At 45.5% G+C, this 17,716-nt stretch overlaps 1 protein-coding gene across 1 annotated transcript in view; it reads left to right on the forward strand.

Moving 5' to 3' along the window:
• Positions 1-17,716, forward strand: part of LOC135056672 (alpha-2-macroglobulin-like) — a 258,698-nt gene that overhangs the window by 84,351 nt on the left and 156,631 nt on the right. Inside the window, exons 12-13 of the mRNA XM_063962122.1 lie at positions 6,653-6,880; positions 7,333-7,399. Coding sequence (XP_063818192.1) covers positions 6,653-6,880; positions 7,333-7,399 — 295 coding nt within the window. The remainder of the gene's footprint in view (positions 1-6,652; positions 6,881-7,332; positions 7,400-17,716) is intronic.

The raw sequence follows: 17,716 nt of genomic DNA on the forward strand, positions 1-17,716 counted from the left end.
ATCTGTTTACCGTATTGGAGAGAAGAGGGTTTGAGGGGAGCTTTATTAACTATATACGATACCTCTATACTGCTCCATCTGCCTCTCTTTTAATTAATGGGATCAGAGGTCAACGATTTTTTTGGAATGGGGAACCCGTCAGGGATGCCCTTTATCGCCCCTGCTATTTAATTTGGCCCTCGACCCGTTGCTTAGGACAATACAGGATTGGTCTGTCTTTAAAGGTATAAAAGTGGGTGGTCAGGAAATTAAACTTTCAGCTTTCGCTGATGACATCCTTCTTTATGTATCAGACCCCGAACATTCCCTAGCTCAGATCTTAAACAAGATTCAATTATTTGGCCGAATTTCTGGTTTCAGTATTAATATGGACAAATCTAAAGCTTTACTGTTGAGGGGCACTGTGACGTGCCCGACTTGGGCCACACGCTTCCCCTTACACTGGGTGTCCACATATATTATATACTTGGGTGTCATGGTGCCACGTTATATCTCGGAACTATACAAACTCAATGTACAGAAGGCCATACAAACCCTGGCTGATGACATTAAGAGGTGGGAGCGGCTCCCATTGTCATAGCTTGGTAGGGCTAACCTCTTAAAAATGGTGGCTATACCACGCATACTATACCCCCTCCAAATGCTTCCCATTCTGTTGACTAAACAGGACTCACAACAGATTAATAGACTTAATAGAACTTTCATATGGAAGGGTGGCCGAGCACGTATTGCTTTGCGAAAACTTGCTCAACCTAAATCCAACGGAGGTATTAATTTTCCAGACGTAGTGGTTTATAATCATGCCGCTCTTTTGAGACATTTAAGGGACTGGCTGCAAGGCAGCTCTACTTACACGAACACATCATTGGAGCAGTGCTTCCTACCGACTGTAGCTTTGACAAGTTTCCTCCACCAACACGACTAGGAAATACCTGATCACATTCGTTCTAACCCCCTTTTATGGTCTACTAGGAAGATGTGGCACATACTACGACATGACGCAAAATTGACCCCCTATCAATCCCTACACTTACCCCTAATTAAAAACCCTAACTTTTTGGACGGCATGGCTGCCCATCCCTTCAAATTGTGGAAGGAGGATGGTATAACGTCAATTCGCTGATTGGTATCAGTGGATGACCACCGTCTGCTCACCCTTTCCGAGGTTTCAACGAGGCATGCTGTGATTGCCTCGTCTCCCCTTCCATTTTTACAAACACAATTCTGTGTCAGGCATGTTCTAGCACACTTTGCGGATGGAGATTGGACCAACCCTTTGGATAGCCTCCTGACACACCCTGTACTGAGTCACAAGGCCATTTCCATTCACTATACTTTTTTGAGAAAAATATTGAATCATGCTACTGTGACGGGTGGTATGTCCTCCTGGTTGGCTCACTTTCCTGCCCTGACCATACCAACTATGGAAAAAACACTACTTTACTCCCGAAAAGTCCTCCCTGCAAGCATGTACACTGAATTGTTCCTTAATGTATATCACAATACCTACCTGTCCCCATTACGGTGCTTCCACATGGGAGCGACTGAATCGCACTCTTGCCCAAAATGCCACCAGAGTGAGGCTGATACCTTTCACTGTCTGTGGGCATGCCCGATTGTGCAATATTTCTGGCACTTAGTTAGGAGATATGCGGAGGCTAACCTAATAACCTATGTGCCCTTTACCCCTGAATGGGCAGTTATGGGTATCATTGATCCTGCTCTCCGCATGCCATCGGAATGTAAAAAAATTCTGATAGCCTTGAGGGCGGCAGGGAAAAAGACGATACTACAGGGATGGATAAACAGCACGCCACCACAGATACCACTATTTTTAAGTAAGCTAAATCACATTTTTAGGATGGACTGGGTGGAGGCTATTGTAGTTAAAGGTAAATTCGTAGAACGATTCTTTAATCTTTGGGAATCTTATATCTCCACTTTACCCCTTAATACAGGCCTGCACATTCACAACAGCCTCAAGAACACAACATGGTACCTGACTAGATTGGCTACACAGGACCAACCTATATCATTGGTCTAGGACTGGGCGGTGGTGGCGGCTTCCCCTGGGTTGCCCACACCATGTATAATGGCGTCGGCGTAGTGAATGTTGCACTCTTGCAAAGCTAAGGTCTTTATTATTGGAAACAAAAGAAGGATCGATGTGCGGTTTCATATTACCTTGTTTAATCCTTGTGTATTATTACTATATGATTTCTGTACATCATAATCTCTGTTGTGATTATCCATGATGTCTCAATAAAAAATTGTTTAAAAAAAAAAAAGCAGGAAAATAGCAAAACAATTTTGTGAAAAGTCTGCAATTATCTAGTACTCAGTGGTTTCCTCTACATGGATGAGATACAGGGCAGAGTCAGCCCTAACCAATATGATGCCCTAGGCAAGATTTTGGCTGGTGCCCCCTAGCACAGACAATAGTTCCTCCTCTGACCCTATACCGGTTTCCCAGCACCATCACCCCTCACCCAGAGCAGTCCTCATTTTGGTGCTCCATATTTTAAATAGTAACAGTGTGCACATTCGGTGTGCAGCCCAAAACAGGGCGTGTTCTTGCTGGTTAGGGGCATGGCCACACAATAATACCCCCAGTTGAAATTATGCCACACAGTACTGCAACTTTATTCACATTATATCATGCAATAGTGTCTCTTATTCACTTTACATTACTCAGTAGTACCACGTTACTCCTCACAGTAGTGCCCCTTATTCACATTACACCACACCATATTGCTCTTTATTCACATTAGACCACACAGTAGTGCCCTTTCTATACGTTATGCCACAAAGAAGTATACCTTACACACATAATGCCACACATTAGTAATGATTTTATACATATAATACACATGATACACATAATACCACACAGTAATGTCCCTTACACAAATGACACACATTATTAATGCCCATATACACATAATGTCCCTTACACATATGCCACGCATTAGTAATGTCTTTATACACATAATACCACACAGTAATGCCCCTTACACATATGACACACATTATTAATGTCCTTATACACAAAATGTCCCTTACACATATTCCACACATTATTAATGCCCTTATACACAAAATAATACACATAATGCCCCTTACACATATGCTGTACATTAGTAATGCATTTCGTATACAGATAGAGCCACAGTCGCACACAAAACATTGGCATGCTGCATATCATTTTAATCAGTAGAAGCTGCTTGTGCCCCTAGGCATTCCAAATGCCCTAGGCCTTTGCCTAGTTTGCCTATGCCTAGGGCCGGCTCTGACACAGGAGATCTGCAGGGTATGGCATTTGTGACAATAAAATATACCATCTGCATTTTTGAACATCACAAAATCTGTACAATATTTTTTTTTTGTGAGATTCATCATTGAATTATATTATCATTAGCAAAGGTACTTATCTGTTCCACCTGTAGTTCATTGTACAGCACCTTATGTGTTACATGTGGCATACATTATCATCCATTGCTTGGCAACCACTGCTGTGATTAGCTACAATCAGCATACAGTACAGTATATGGGGTAAATTTACTAAGATTCGTATTTTCCCGTTTCAGGTCAAAGTTCAATCACGAATGACATCGAAAGTGTAAAACTGCAACTTTTTGAATTGATTACGACTAATTTACTAAGCTGTCGTATTCGGGTTTTTCTTTTGTTCCGATGTCGATGTCATTCGTGGTTTTTTTTCTATTTTTACGGCAGTGATTAGCAAAACACTGCCGACTTTTTTTACAATCAATCTCGGCCGGATCTGTGTGATCCGTGCTGGGGTTTATTTATTTATTTTTTTTAATTAAACACTGTAAAATAATTAAAAAAAATGCGTGGGGTCCCCCCTCCTAAGCATAACCAGCCTCGGGCTCTTTGAGCCGATCCTGGTTGCAAAAATATGGGGGGAAAAATGACAGGGGTTCCCCCATATTTAAGCAACCAGCATCGGGCTCTGCGCCTGGTCCTGGTCCTAAAAATACGGGGGACAAAAAGAGTAGGGGTCCCCCGTATTTTTAAAACCAGCACCGGGCTCCACTAGCTGGACAGATAATGCCACAGCCGGGGGTCACTATTATATAGTGCCCTGCGGCCGTGGCATCAAAAATCCAACTAGTCACTCCAGGCCGGGGTACCCTGGGGGAGTGGGGACCCCTTCAATCAAGGGGTCCCCCCCCCAGCCACCCAAGGGCCAGGGGTGAAGCCCGAGGCTGTCCCCCCCATCCAATGGGCTGCGGATGGGAAGGCTGATAGCCTTTGTTGTAAAAGAAAAGATATTGTTTTTAGTAGCAGTACTACAAGGCCCAGCAAGCCTCCCCCGCATGCTGGTACTTGGAGAACCACAAGTACCAGCATGCGACGGAAAAACGGGCCCGCTGGTACCTGTAGTACTACTACTAAAAAAATACCCAAAAAAAGACAAGACACACACACCGTGAAAGTATAATTTTATTACATACATACACACATACATACATACATACTTACCTTAAGTTCCCACGCAGGTCGGTCCTCTTCTCCAGTAGAATCCAAGGGGTACCTGTTGAAGAAATTATACTCACGAGATCCAGGGGTCCAGGCTCCTCGGGAAATCCAGGGGTAATCCACGTACTTGAAAAAAATAACAAAACGGTGTCCCGACCACGAACTGAAAGGGGACCCATGTTTGCACATGGGTCACCTTTCCACGAATGCCAGAAACCCACTTTGACTTCTGTCTGAGTGGGTTTCTTCAGCCAATCAGGGAGCGCCACGTTGTAGCACTCTCCTGATCAGCTGTGTGCTCCTGTCCTCACTGACAGGTAGCACACGGCAGTGTTACAATGTAGCGCCTATGCGCTACATTGTAACCAATGATGGGAACTTTCTGCCCTGCGGTTGACCTAAAGTGACGTCACCGCTGAGCAGAAAGTTCCCAGCATTGGTTACAATGTAGCGCATAGGCGCTACATTGTAACACTGCCGTGTGCTGCCTGTCAGTGAGGACAGGAGCACACAGCTGATCAGGAGAGTGCTACAACGTGGCGCTCCCTGATTGGCTGAAGAAACCCACTTAGCCAGAAGTCAGAGTGGGTTTCTGGCATTCGTGGAAAGGTGACCCATGTGCAAACATGGGTCCCCTTTCAGTTCGTGGTCGGGACACCGTTTTGTTATTTTTTTCAAGTACGTGGATTACCCCTGGATTTCCCGAGGAGCCTGGACCCCTGGATCTCGTGAGTATAATTTCTTCAACAGGTACCCCTTGGATTCTACTGGAGAAGAGGACCGACCTGCGTGGGAACTTAAGGTAAGTATGTATGTATGTGTGTATGTATGTAATAAAATTATACTTTCACGGTGTGTGTGTCTTGTCTTTTTTTGGGTATTTTTTTAGTAGTAGTACTACAGGTACCAGCGGGCCCGTTTTTCCGTCGCATGCTTGTGGTTCTCCAAGTACCAGCATGCGGGGGAGGCTTGCTGGGCCTTGTAGTACTGCTACTAAAAACAATATCTTTTCTTTTACAACAAAGGCTATCAGCCTCCCCATCCGCAGCCCATTGGATGGGGGGGGACAGCCTCGGGCTTCACCCCTGGCCCTTGGGTGGCTGGGGGGGGGACCCCTTGATTGAAGGGGTCCCCACTCCCCCAGGGTACCCCCGGCCAGGAGTGACTAGTTGGATTTTTGATGCCACGGCCGCAGGGCACTATATAAAAGTGACCCCCGGCTGTGGCATTATCTGTCCAGCTAGTGGAGCCCGGTGCTGGTTTTAAAAATACGGGGGACCCCTACTCTTTTTGTCCCCCGTATTTTTGGGACCAGGACCAGGCGCAGAGCCCGATGCTGGTTGCTTAAATATGGGGGAACCCCTGTCATTTTTTTTCCCATATTTCGGCAACCAGGATCGGCTCAAAGAGCCCGAGGCTGGTTATGCTTAGGAGGGGGGACCCCACGCAATTTTTTTTGAAAAAATAAGCACTTTCCCACCCCTTCCCACTGATATACATGCACGGATCTCATGGATCCGTGCATGCCTATCCAATCACGAATAAAAAAAAAAGGTCTGGTTTTTTTTAGCACTTTTTTACGAGTTGTAATTTTTCACGGCAGTGTTTGTTTTTTTTTTGCTTTGCACTTCTTAGTAAATGACCGAGATTCATACTTAAACAGCCGCGTTTTGACCGATGGTGTATTCATTCGTAATTTTTTACTTGGACTTGCAAAAAATTATGAATGCCCTCATCTCTGCCGTGATTAGTGTTTAGTAAATTACCGAGATGACACTTTGATGAAAAAACGGCATCTCGGTCAAAATCGGGAGCTTAGTAAATTTCCCCCTATGTGTGATAACTGTTACTGTAGAAGACAAAGCAATATTGTACTTTTTTGAGAATATACAGTAATAGGACCTATGTTTTAATTTTTAATACTTGTCAACCATTTTATTAATTTTTATAAAGGTATACAAAGATAAAATGCATTTAGATTATTCATTTTCAAGTAGTCTTTAATTATATGGGTTTATCTGATTGCATTACTTACCAGCTTATTAAAGTTTTTATCCCATTATTTTATTTTACAAGCAATATTTTCAATAAAATGTAAACTTTTGTTCCAATCTCACCTATTTACAAATGTGTCTTTATTCCAAAGGCAAGTACAAGACTAGAGTCTATAATATATGTATCCAACTTCTATACTGCTGATTACGTCTCTGCATCATTGAATCTTGTACCCTTCTACTCTCGCAATGAGAACTTCTTGAAACTGCACTCCCTGGATAGAGTTCTCCCATGTGAGGGGCAGCAAGAGGTCCAGGCGGAATATATCATTAAACACACAAAGCTGAAGAAGACCAAGCACTTAGATCTACATTACCTGGTGAGTGATTTGTTGCAATCAATCTTTAATTGCATGCAACTAAAGAAACAGTAAATGATCCTGTATTCAGGGCCAGATTGGCAATGGGTCTGATGGGAGTACTGTACATCTCCAGGCCTCCACATGAAAATAGGCCCATCATCATGACCACATGGAAATGCCCAGCTGGCTACAGTCATATTTTCTTCACAAAAGGATGCAATTATTTCTCATATATTTAGGTAGACAATGGCCACACCCACACAGCATTGTCCATACCCACACAGCACTGGTCACACCCACACAGCACCGGCCACACCCACACAACACTGGTCACACCCACACAGCACTGGTCACACCCACACAGCACTGGGTACAGCTCATCCACCTGTCACAATAGACCCCTGCTCATATTCAGTCGCAGGCCCATTGGCTCCTTAATGAATGGTAACAGAGTCTCACTTTTCCAATAGGTCGCTTCTGAAGGATCTATACAAGACTCTGGGTCTTTAGAAATCACCACAGACAGTGGAAGTAAAGGTAAGAAGATCAATCCTTTATTCAACCAAGAAATGGTTTGTAATCTGTGTAATTAACACTGAGCGCGGCCCTCTGCTCTGGTCTTGATCTGAAATTACACTGCTTTCGGCAGTAATAAGTTAACCTTTGGTCAATAAAAAAAGTACAAGCCCTGATATAACACAAATCAGGGGCGGATTGGGGACTAAAAGTAGTCCTGGAAATATTTCTGGAAGTGGCCTCACATGGGCAGCATCAAGTCAATTGCAGGCGGAGCCAATACCAGAGTAGGCAGGATTACTACATCACTATACTGTACCTGGAGAAATTGTATGTTTGTATGGGGAAGCTAACATAATAGGATAACAAAAGGTCAACATGGACAAAAGGTCGACATGGAAAAAGGTCGACATGAGTTTTTTATGTGTTTTTGGTGTTGTTTTCTTCGTAGAGTGACCGGGAACCCCAATTAGTGCACCGCGTCCCCTCGCATGGCTCGCTTCACTCGCCATGCTTCGGGCATGGTGCCTTCGCTTCGCTCGGCACAGATTACCGTTCCAATCGTAGTCCACGTGGATCGTTAAGTATGAAAAGGTTCCAAAAAAGAAAAAAATTGTGAAAAACTCATGTCGACCTTTTTTCCATGTCGACATTGTTCCTGTCGACCTTTTGTCCACGTCGACCTAAGGTGTGTCGACCAATTGGCGTCAACCTAAGGTGTGTCAACCTTTTTGTTGTCGACCTGGAGTCCGGATACCACAATTTAGATATAACCCTCTGCATTCAAGTAAGGGTAGAATTTGTTAACTTTTTCGGGGAAAGGTTAAATTTTCCACATCATTTCCAACAAAAAGACCTTAAAAAAACAATCCTGATATTACACCCAACGGCTAATGTAAAAGACAGAAGGAAGAAATATAACGACACAAAACAAGTGAATAATTTTAAACCATGCATTTGTCTTTACTTTTTCACTTAGTTCATTTATTTTAAAATATTTTGGTGAGTAATTAGAATTTTGGGAGCTGCACCCTTTTAAAGTGGCTTTATTACAGTGGCGTGCGGTGAGGTCAGTGGCTGGTGAGGCACTACAGCCATAATGTCCGCCAAATCCTGCCGATGACCCCTACCGCCGCAGAGCCAATGCCCGCTACTGCCCCTGCGCCGATGCCTGCTGCCACCGCCAATGGCTTACAAACTCGCCCACCATCAACTGACCCAGTCCTCCGCCACTAATTTGCATCTCAGTCCGATGCCGCCACTGCCGCCAATGCCCGCTGCCTGCCTGCTCATCATACTTGTGATATATTGTACATTTTTATAGAAAAAATTATAATAATTCATGTTTGGGACTGGGAGTGGGAGGAGGACATGAATGCAATTTTGTTGTCCAGGGCTTCCAGTAGTCAAATTACGCTGCACAGTAGCGCCACTTAGACAAATTACGCCAGGCAGAGCTCCCTTTTACACATTACGGCAGGTACAGCCTCCTATTACACATTACGGCAGGTAGAGATCCCTTTTTAAACATTACGGCAGACAGCATCCCCCTTTTTACACATTGCGGCAGACAGCGTCCCCCTTTTTACACATTACGACGGACAGATTCCCCTTTTTTACACATTACGGCAGGCAGCGACCCCTTTTTTAAACATAATGGCAGACAGCGTCCCCTTTTTACACATTACAGCAGACAGCGTCCCCATTTTGCACATTACGGCACACAGTGTCCCCTTTTTTACACATTATGACAGACAGCGTCCCCCTTTTTACACATTACGGCGGACAGATTCCCCTTTTTTAAACATTACGGCAGGCAGCGACCCCTTTTTTAAACATAATGGCAGACAGCGTACCCTTTTTACACTCTAAGGCAGACAGCGTCCCCTTTTTACACATTACGGCAGACAGCGTCCCCATTTTGCACATTACGGCACACAGTGTCCCCTTTTTTACACATTATGACAGACAGCGTCCCCTTTTTACACATTACGGCAGCCAGCGTCCCCTTTTTACACATTACGGTGGACAGCGTCCCCTTTTTACACACTACGCGGACAGATTCCCCCTTTTTACACATTACGGCAGCCTGTGTCCCCTTTTTACACATAACGGCAGGTAGAGCACTTTACATCCCCCCCTCTACCCATAGGGTGTAATGTAGTGTAGTATAGTGTACTGTAGTGTAATGTAGTGTAGCATAGTGTACTGTAGTGTAATGTAGTGTAGCATAGTGTACTGTAGTGTAATGTAGTGTAGTATAGTGTACTGTAATGTAGTGTAGTATAGTGTACTGTAATGTAGTGTAGTATAGTGTACTGTAATGTAGTGTAGTATAGTGTACTGTAGTATAGTGTAATGCAGCCACTTACATGATTCCTTCTTCCGGTGCTGCTGCAGGCTCCTGACCCGGCGCTCCCTCAGTCTGTACACTGTGACCGCAGGCCAAGAGGAGTGGGGGGGAGGGGGGGCGCTGGAGATCAGCTCAGCAGTCAACACGGAGGCCAGCCAGGAGAGAAGTCAGACTGTTGAGCACAGGGGGGACCAAGACAGAGAGCCGGGGCTGAGAAAACAGGAGCGGCGGGGGGGGGGGGGGGGATGGCCGCGTGGGAGCGCAGCACACAGAAGCTCCCGCTTGTCGGATCTTGGTACGCAAGAAGCGGCTGTGAGCAGCGGGGACATGCGGCCAATCGGAATGGAGGCATCTGGCTCTCTGCCCGTCCGTCCCAGCCCACCCCCTGCCGCTGTCCAATGATTGACAGCGGTGTGCCTTCATGTGGCCTGAAGGCACAGCCCCTGTCAATGAGGCAACTGTGCTGGTGCCGCTTTCCAGTCATTTTTCAATGGGCTTTTGCAGCCCGTGACTTGGCTCCGCCCCCTGCCCGCCCCCCTCTTCAGACACTATATCATTGTCACTGGGAGGCAGCGCTCTCGCTGCCTCCCATAGAGATTTAGCTGGAATGTCAGGTAAAAATGATTAAAATAATACAAAGTAGAATCTGTTATTTGTATCTTCTTTATGTTATTTTAATCATTATGACAGGGGAGGCACTGCCTCCCCTGACTGCACATCCCTGCTTTATTAAGGGTTAAGTTCTAACTAATGGAGGATATCTATACATCAATAAAAAAAATTAAAACAATAGCAATTAGTGGTGAAACTCCACCTCGTTACTCTGCGGGGTAAGTTTACTAAGATGGGAGTTCTATTTAAGATATGGGGCCAAATGTAATAGAGTGAGAGTTTCAAAAAGTGAGAGATTTGGTAAGGTTTTGCAGTTTTTTTTTTAAAGTGGCAATCATTTACACAGCAAGATCAACCTGGTTTTGCAGTGTAAATGATTGCCACTTTAAGAAAAATTGAAAAACCTTGCCAAATCTCTCACTTTCTGAAACTCTCACTCTATAACATTTGGCCCGGATGTTGCCCATAGCAACCTATCAGATTCTTCTTCTCATTTATCTAGCACTTTCTAGAACATAATACCTAGGGGTATATTTACTAAGGTTTGTAATTGTCAGGATTTGGAGGGAGATTAAACACGAATGACATCGGTAGTGTGAATTTGCAACTTTTTGGGGTTTTTTACGACTCATTTACTAAGCTGTCATATTCTGTATTTTCGTTTTTTCCGATGCCGATGTCATTCATAATGTCTGGCAGTGTTTTACGGGAGTGATTAGTAAAACACTGCCGGACGTAACACAATGAATCCTGGCCGGATCTGTAAGATCCGTGCAGGGCTTCATTGTGTATATTCAGAGAAGTAAAGAAAGAGTTAAAAATTAGAGATGAGCGGGTTCGGTTTCTCTGAATCCGAACCCGCCAGAACTTCATGTTTTTTTTCACGAGTCCGAGCGACTCGGATCTTCCCGCCTTGCTCGGTTAACCCGAGCGCGCCCGAACGTCATCATGACGCTGTCGGATTCTCGCGAGGCTCGGATTCTATCGCGAGACTCGGATTCTATATAAGGAGCCGCGCGTCGCCGCCATTTTCACACGTGCATTGAGATTGATAGGGAGAGGACGTGGCTGGCGTCCTCTCCGTTTAGACACTTGATTTACTAATTTTGGGGAGCATTAGGAGTACTCAGTAGTGTACAGTGCAGAGTTTTGCTGATAGTGACCAGTGACCACCACTTTTATTTATAATCCGTTCTCTGCCTGAAAAAAGCGATACACAGCACACAGTGACTCAGTCACATACATACCATATCTGTGTGCACTGCTCAGGCTCAGGCCAGTGTGCTGCATCATCTATATATATTATATATCTGTCTGACTGCTCAGCTCACACAGCTTATAATTGTGGGGGAGACTGGGGAGCACTACTGCAGTGCCAGTTATAGGTTATAGCAGGAGCCAGGAGTACATAATATTATATTAAAATTAAACAGTGCACACTTTTGCTGCAGGAGTGCCACTGCCAGTGTGACTAGTGACCAGTGACCTGACCACCAGTATATAATATTAGTAGTATACTATCTCTTTATCAACCAGTCTATATTAGCAGCAGACACAGTACAGTGCGGTAGTTCACGGCTGTGGCTACCTCTGTGTCGGCACTCGGCAGCCCGTCCATAATTGTATATACCAGTGACCTAACCGTGGTTTTTTTTTCTTTCTTTATACATACATACTAGTTACGAGTATACTATCTCTTTATCAACCAGTCTATATATTAGCAGCAGACACAGTACAGTGCGGTAGTTCACGGCTGTGGCTACCTCTGTGTCGGCACTCGGCAGCCCGTCCATAATTGTATATACCAGTGACCTAACCGTGGTTTTTTTTTCTTTCTTTATACATACATACTAGTTACGAGTATACTATCTCTTTATCAACCAGTCTATATATTAGCAGCAGACACAGTACAGTGCGGTAGTTCACGGCTGTGGCTACCTCTGTGTCGGCACTCGGCAGCCCGTCCATAATTGTATATACCACCTAACCGTGGTTTTTTTTTCTTTCTTTATACATACATACTAGTTACGAGTATACTATCTCTTTATCAACCAGTCTATATATTAGCAGCAGACACAGTACAGTGCGGTAGTTCACGGCTGTGGCTACCTCTGTGTCGGCACTCGGCAGCCCGTCCATAATTGTATATACCAGTGACCTAACCGTGGTTTTTTTTTCTTTCTTTATACATACATACTAGTTACGAGTATACTATCTCTTTATCAACCAGTCTATATATTAGCAGCAGACACAGTACAGTGCGGTAGTTCACGGCTGTGGCTACCTCTGTGTCGGCACTCGGCAGCCCATCCATAATTGTATATACCAGTGACCTAACCGTGGTTTTTTTTTCTTTCTTTATACATACATACTAGTTACGAGTATACTATCTCTTTATCAACCAGTCTATATATTAGCAGCAGACACAGTACAGTGCGGTAGTTCACGGCTGTGGCTACCTCTGTGTCGGCACTCGGCAGCCCGTCCATAATTGTATATACCAGTGACCTAACCGTGGTTTTTTTTTCTTTCTTTATACATACATACTAGTTACGAGTATACTATCTCTTTATCAACCAGTCTATATATTAGCAGCAGACACAGTACAGTGCGGTAGTTCACGGCTGTGGCTACCTCTGTGTCGGCACTCGGCAGCCCATCCATAATTGTATATACCAGTGACCTAACCGTGGTTTTTTTTTCTTTCTTTATACATACATACTAGTTACGAGTATACTATCTCTTTATCAACCAGTCTATATATTAGCAGCAGACACAGTACAGTGCGGTAGTTCACGGCTGTGGCTACCTCTGTGTCGGCACTCGGCAGCCCGTCCATAATTGTATATACCAGTGACCTAACCGTGGTTTTTTTTTCTTTCTTTATACATACATACTAGTTACGAGTATACTATCTCTTTATCAACCAGTCTATATATTAGCAGCAGACACAGTACAGTGCGGTAGTTCACGGCTGTGGCTACCTCTGTGTCGGCACTCGGCAGCCCGTCCATAATTGTATATACCAGTGACCTAACCGTGGTTTTTTTTTCTTTCTTTATACATACATACTAGTTACGAGTATACTATCTCTTTATCAACCAGTCTATATATTAGCAGCAGACACAGTACAGTGCGGTAGTTCACGGCTGTGGCTACCTCTGTGTCGGCACTCGGCAGCCCGTCCATAATTGTATATACCACCTAACCGTGGTTTTTTTTTCTTTCTTTATACATACATACTAGTTACGAGTATACTATCTCTTTATCAACCAGTCTATATATTAGCAGCAGACACAGTACAGTGCGGTAGTTCACGGCTGTGGCTACCTCTGTGTCGGCACTCGGCAGCCCGTCCATAATTGTATATACCAGTGACCTAACCGTGGTTTTTTTTTCTTTCTTTATACATACATACTAGTTACGAGTATACTATCTCTTTATCAACCAGTCTATATATTAGCAGCAGACACAGTACAGTGCGGTAGTTCACGGCTGTGGCTACCTCTGTGTCGGCACTCGGCAGCCCGTCCATAATTGTATACTAGTATCCAATCCATCCATCTCCATTGTTTACCTGAGGTGCCTTTTAGTTGTGCCTATTAAAATATGGAGAACAAAAATGTTGAGGTTCCAAAATTAGGGAAAGATCAAGATCCACTTCCACCTCGTGCTGAAGCTGCTGCCACTAGTCATGGCCGAGACGATGAAATGCCAGCAACGTCGTCTGCCAAGGCCGATGCCCAATGGCATAGTACAGAGCATGTCAAAACCAAAACACCAAATATCAGTAAAAAAAGGACTCCAAAACCTAAAATAAAATTGTCGGAGGAGAAGCGTAAACTTGCCAATATGCCATTTACCACACGGAGTGGCAAGGAACGGCTGAGGCCCTGGCCTATGTTCATGGCTAGTGGTTCAGCTTCACATGAGGATGGAAGCACTCAGCCTCTCGCTAGAAAACTGAAAAGACTCAAGCTGGCAAAAGCACCGCAAAGAACTGTGCGTTCTTTGAAATCCCAAATCCACAAGGAGAGTCCAATTGTGTCGGTTGCGATGCCTGACCTTCCCAACACTGGACGTGAAGAGCATGCGCCTTCCACCATTTGCACGCCCCCTGCAAGTGCTGGAAGGAGCACCCGCAGTCCAGTTCCTGATAGTCAGATTGAAGATGTCAGTGTTGAAGTACACCAGGATGAGGAGGATATGGGTGTTGCTGGCGCTGGGGAGGAAATTGACCAGGAGGATTCTGATGGTGAGGTGGTTTGTTTAAGTCAGGCACCCGGGGAGACACCTGTTGTCCGTGGGAGGAATATGGCCGTTGACATGCCAGGTGAAAATACCAAAAAAATCAGCTCTTCGGTGTGGAGGTATTTCACCAGAAATGCGGACAACAGGTGTCAAGCCGTGTGTTCCCTTTGTCAAGCTGTAATAAGTAGGGGTAAGGACGTTAACCACCTCGGAACATCCTCCCTTATACGTCACCTGCAGCGCATTCATAATAAGTCAGTGACAAGTTCAAAAACTTTGGGTGACAGCGGAAGCAGTCCACTGACCAGTAAATCCCTTCCTCTTGTAACCAAGCTCACGCAAACCACCCCACCAACTCCCTCAGTGTCAATTTCCTCCTTCCCCAGGAATGCCAATAGTCCTGCAGGCCATGTCACTGGCAAGTCTGACGAGTCCTCTCCTGCCTGGGATTCCTCCGATGCATCCTTGCGTGTAACGCCTACTGCTGCTGGCGCTGCTGTTGTTGCCGCTGGGAGTCGATGGTCATCCCAGAGGGGAAGTCGTAAGCCCACTTGTACTACTTCCAGTAAGCAATTGACTGTTCAACAGTCCTTTGCGAGGAAGATGAAATATCACAGCAGTCATCCTACTGCAAAGCGGATAACTGAGTCCTTGACAACTATGTTGGTGTTAGACGTGCGTCCGGTATCCGCCGTTAGTTCACAGGGAACTAGACAATTTATTGAGGCAGTGTGCCCCCGTTACCAAATACCATCTAGGTTCCACTTCTCTAGGCAGGCGATACCGAGAATGTACACGGACGTCAGAAAAAGACTCACCAGTCTCCTAAAAAATGCAGTTGTACCCAATGTCCACTTAACCACGGACATGTGGACAAGTGGAGCAGGGCAGGGTCAGGACTATATGACTGTGACAGCCCACTGGGTAGATGTATGGACTCCCGCCGCAAGAACAGCAGCGGCGGCACCAGTAGCAGCATCTCGCAAACGCCAACTCTTTCCTAGGCAGGCTACGCTTTGTATCACCGCTTTCCAGAATACGCACACAGCTGAAAACCTCTTACGGCAACTGAGGAAGATCATCGCGGAATGGCTTACCCCAATTGGACTCTCCTGTGGATTTGTGGCATCGGACAACGCCAGCAATATTGTGTGTGCATTAAATATGGGCAAATTCCAGCACGTCCCATGTTTTGCACATACCTTGAATTTGGTGGTGCAGAATTTTTTTAAAAACGACAGGGGCGTGCAAGAGATGCTGTCGGTGGCCAGAAAAATTGCGGGACACTTTCGGCGTACAGGCACCACGTACAGAAGACTGGAGCACCACCAAAAACTACTGAACCTGCCCTGCCATCATCTGAAGCAAGAAGTGGTAACGAGGTGGAATTCAACCCTCTATATGCTTCAGAGGTTGGAGGAGCAGCAAAAGGCCATTCAAGCCTATACAATTGAGCACGATATAGGAGATGGAATGCACCTGTCTCAAGTGCAGTGGAGAATGATTTCAACGTTGTGCAAGGTTCTGATGCCCTTTGAACTTGCCACACGTGAAGTCAGTTCAGACACTGCCAGCCTGAGTCAGGTCATTCCCCTCATCAGGCTTTTGCAGAAGAAGCTGGAGGCATTGAAGAAGGAGCTAAAAGGGAGCGATTCCGCTAGGCATGTGGGACTTGTGGATGCAGCCCTTAATTCGCTTAACAAGGATTCACGGGTGGTCAATCTGTTGAAATCAGAGCACTACATTTTGGCCACCGTGCTCGATCCTAGATTTAAAGCCTACCTTGGATCTCTCTTTCCGGCAGACACAGGTCTGCTGGGGTTGAAAGACCTGCTGGTGACAAAATTGTCAAGTCAAGCGGAACGCGACCTGTCAACATCTCCTCCTTCACATTCTCCCGCAACTGGGGGTGCGAGGAAAAGGCTCAGAATTCCGAGCCCACCCGCTGGCGGTGATGCAGGGCAGTCTGGAGCGACTGCTGATGCTGACATCTGGTCCGGACTGAAGGACCTGACAACGATTACGGACATGTCGTCTACTGTCACTGCATATGATTCTCTCAACATTGATAGAATGGTGGAGGATTATATGAGTGACCGCATCCAAGTAGGCACGTCACACAGTCCGTACTTATACTAGCAGGAAAAAGAGGCAATTTGGAGGCCCTTGCACAAACTGGCTTTATTCTACCTAAGTTGCCCTCCCACAAGTGTGTACTCCGAAAGAGTGTTTAGTGCCGCCGCTCACCTTGTCAGCAATCGGCGTACGAGGTTACATCCAGAAAATGTGGAGAAGATGATGTTCATTAAAATGAATTATAATCAATTCCTCCGCGGAGACATTGACCAGCAGCAATTGCCTCCACAAAGTACACAGGGAGCTGAGATGGTGGATTCCAGTGGGGACGAATTGATAATCTGTGAGGAGGGGGATGTACACGGTGATATATCGGAGGGTGAAGATGAGGTGGACATCTTGCCTCTGTAGAGCCAGTTTGTGCAAGGAGAGATTAATTGCTTCTTTTTTGGGGGGGGTCCAAACCAACCCGTCATATCAGTCACAGTCGTGTGGCAGACCCTGTCACTGAAATGATGGGTTGGTTAAAGTGTGCATGTCCTGTTTTGTTTATACAACATAAGGGTGGGTGGGAGGGCCCAAGGATAATTCCATCTTGCACCTCTTTTTTCTTTTCTTTTTCTTTGCATCATGTGCTGATTGGGGAGGGTTTTTTGGAAGGGACATCCTGCGTGACACTGCAGTGCCACTCCTAGATGGGCCCGGTGTTTGTGTCGGCCACTAGGGTCGCTAATCTTACTCACACAGCTACCTCATTGCGCCTCTTTTTTTCTTTGCGTCATGTGCTGTTTGGGGAGGGTTTTTTGGAAGGGACATCCTGCGTGACACTGCAGTGCCACTCCTAGATGTGCCCGGTGTTTGTGTCGGCCACTAGGGTCGCTAATCTTACTCACACAGCTACCTCATTGCGCCTCTTTTTTTCTTTGCGTCATGTGCTGTTTGGGGAGGGTTTTTTGGAAGGGACATCCTGCGTGACACTGCAGTGCCACTCCTAGATGGGCCCGGTGTTTGTGTCGGCCACTAGGGTCGCTAATCTTACTCACACA

The sequence above is a fragment of the Pseudophryne corroboree genome, chromosome 3 (assembly GCF_028390025.1).
Source record: "Pseudophryne corroboree isolate aPseCor3 chromosome 3, aPseCor3.hap2, whole genome shotgun sequence".
Lineage (NCBI taxonomy): Eukaryota > Metazoa > Chordata > Amphibia > Anura > Myobatrachidae > Pseudophryne > Pseudophryne corroboree.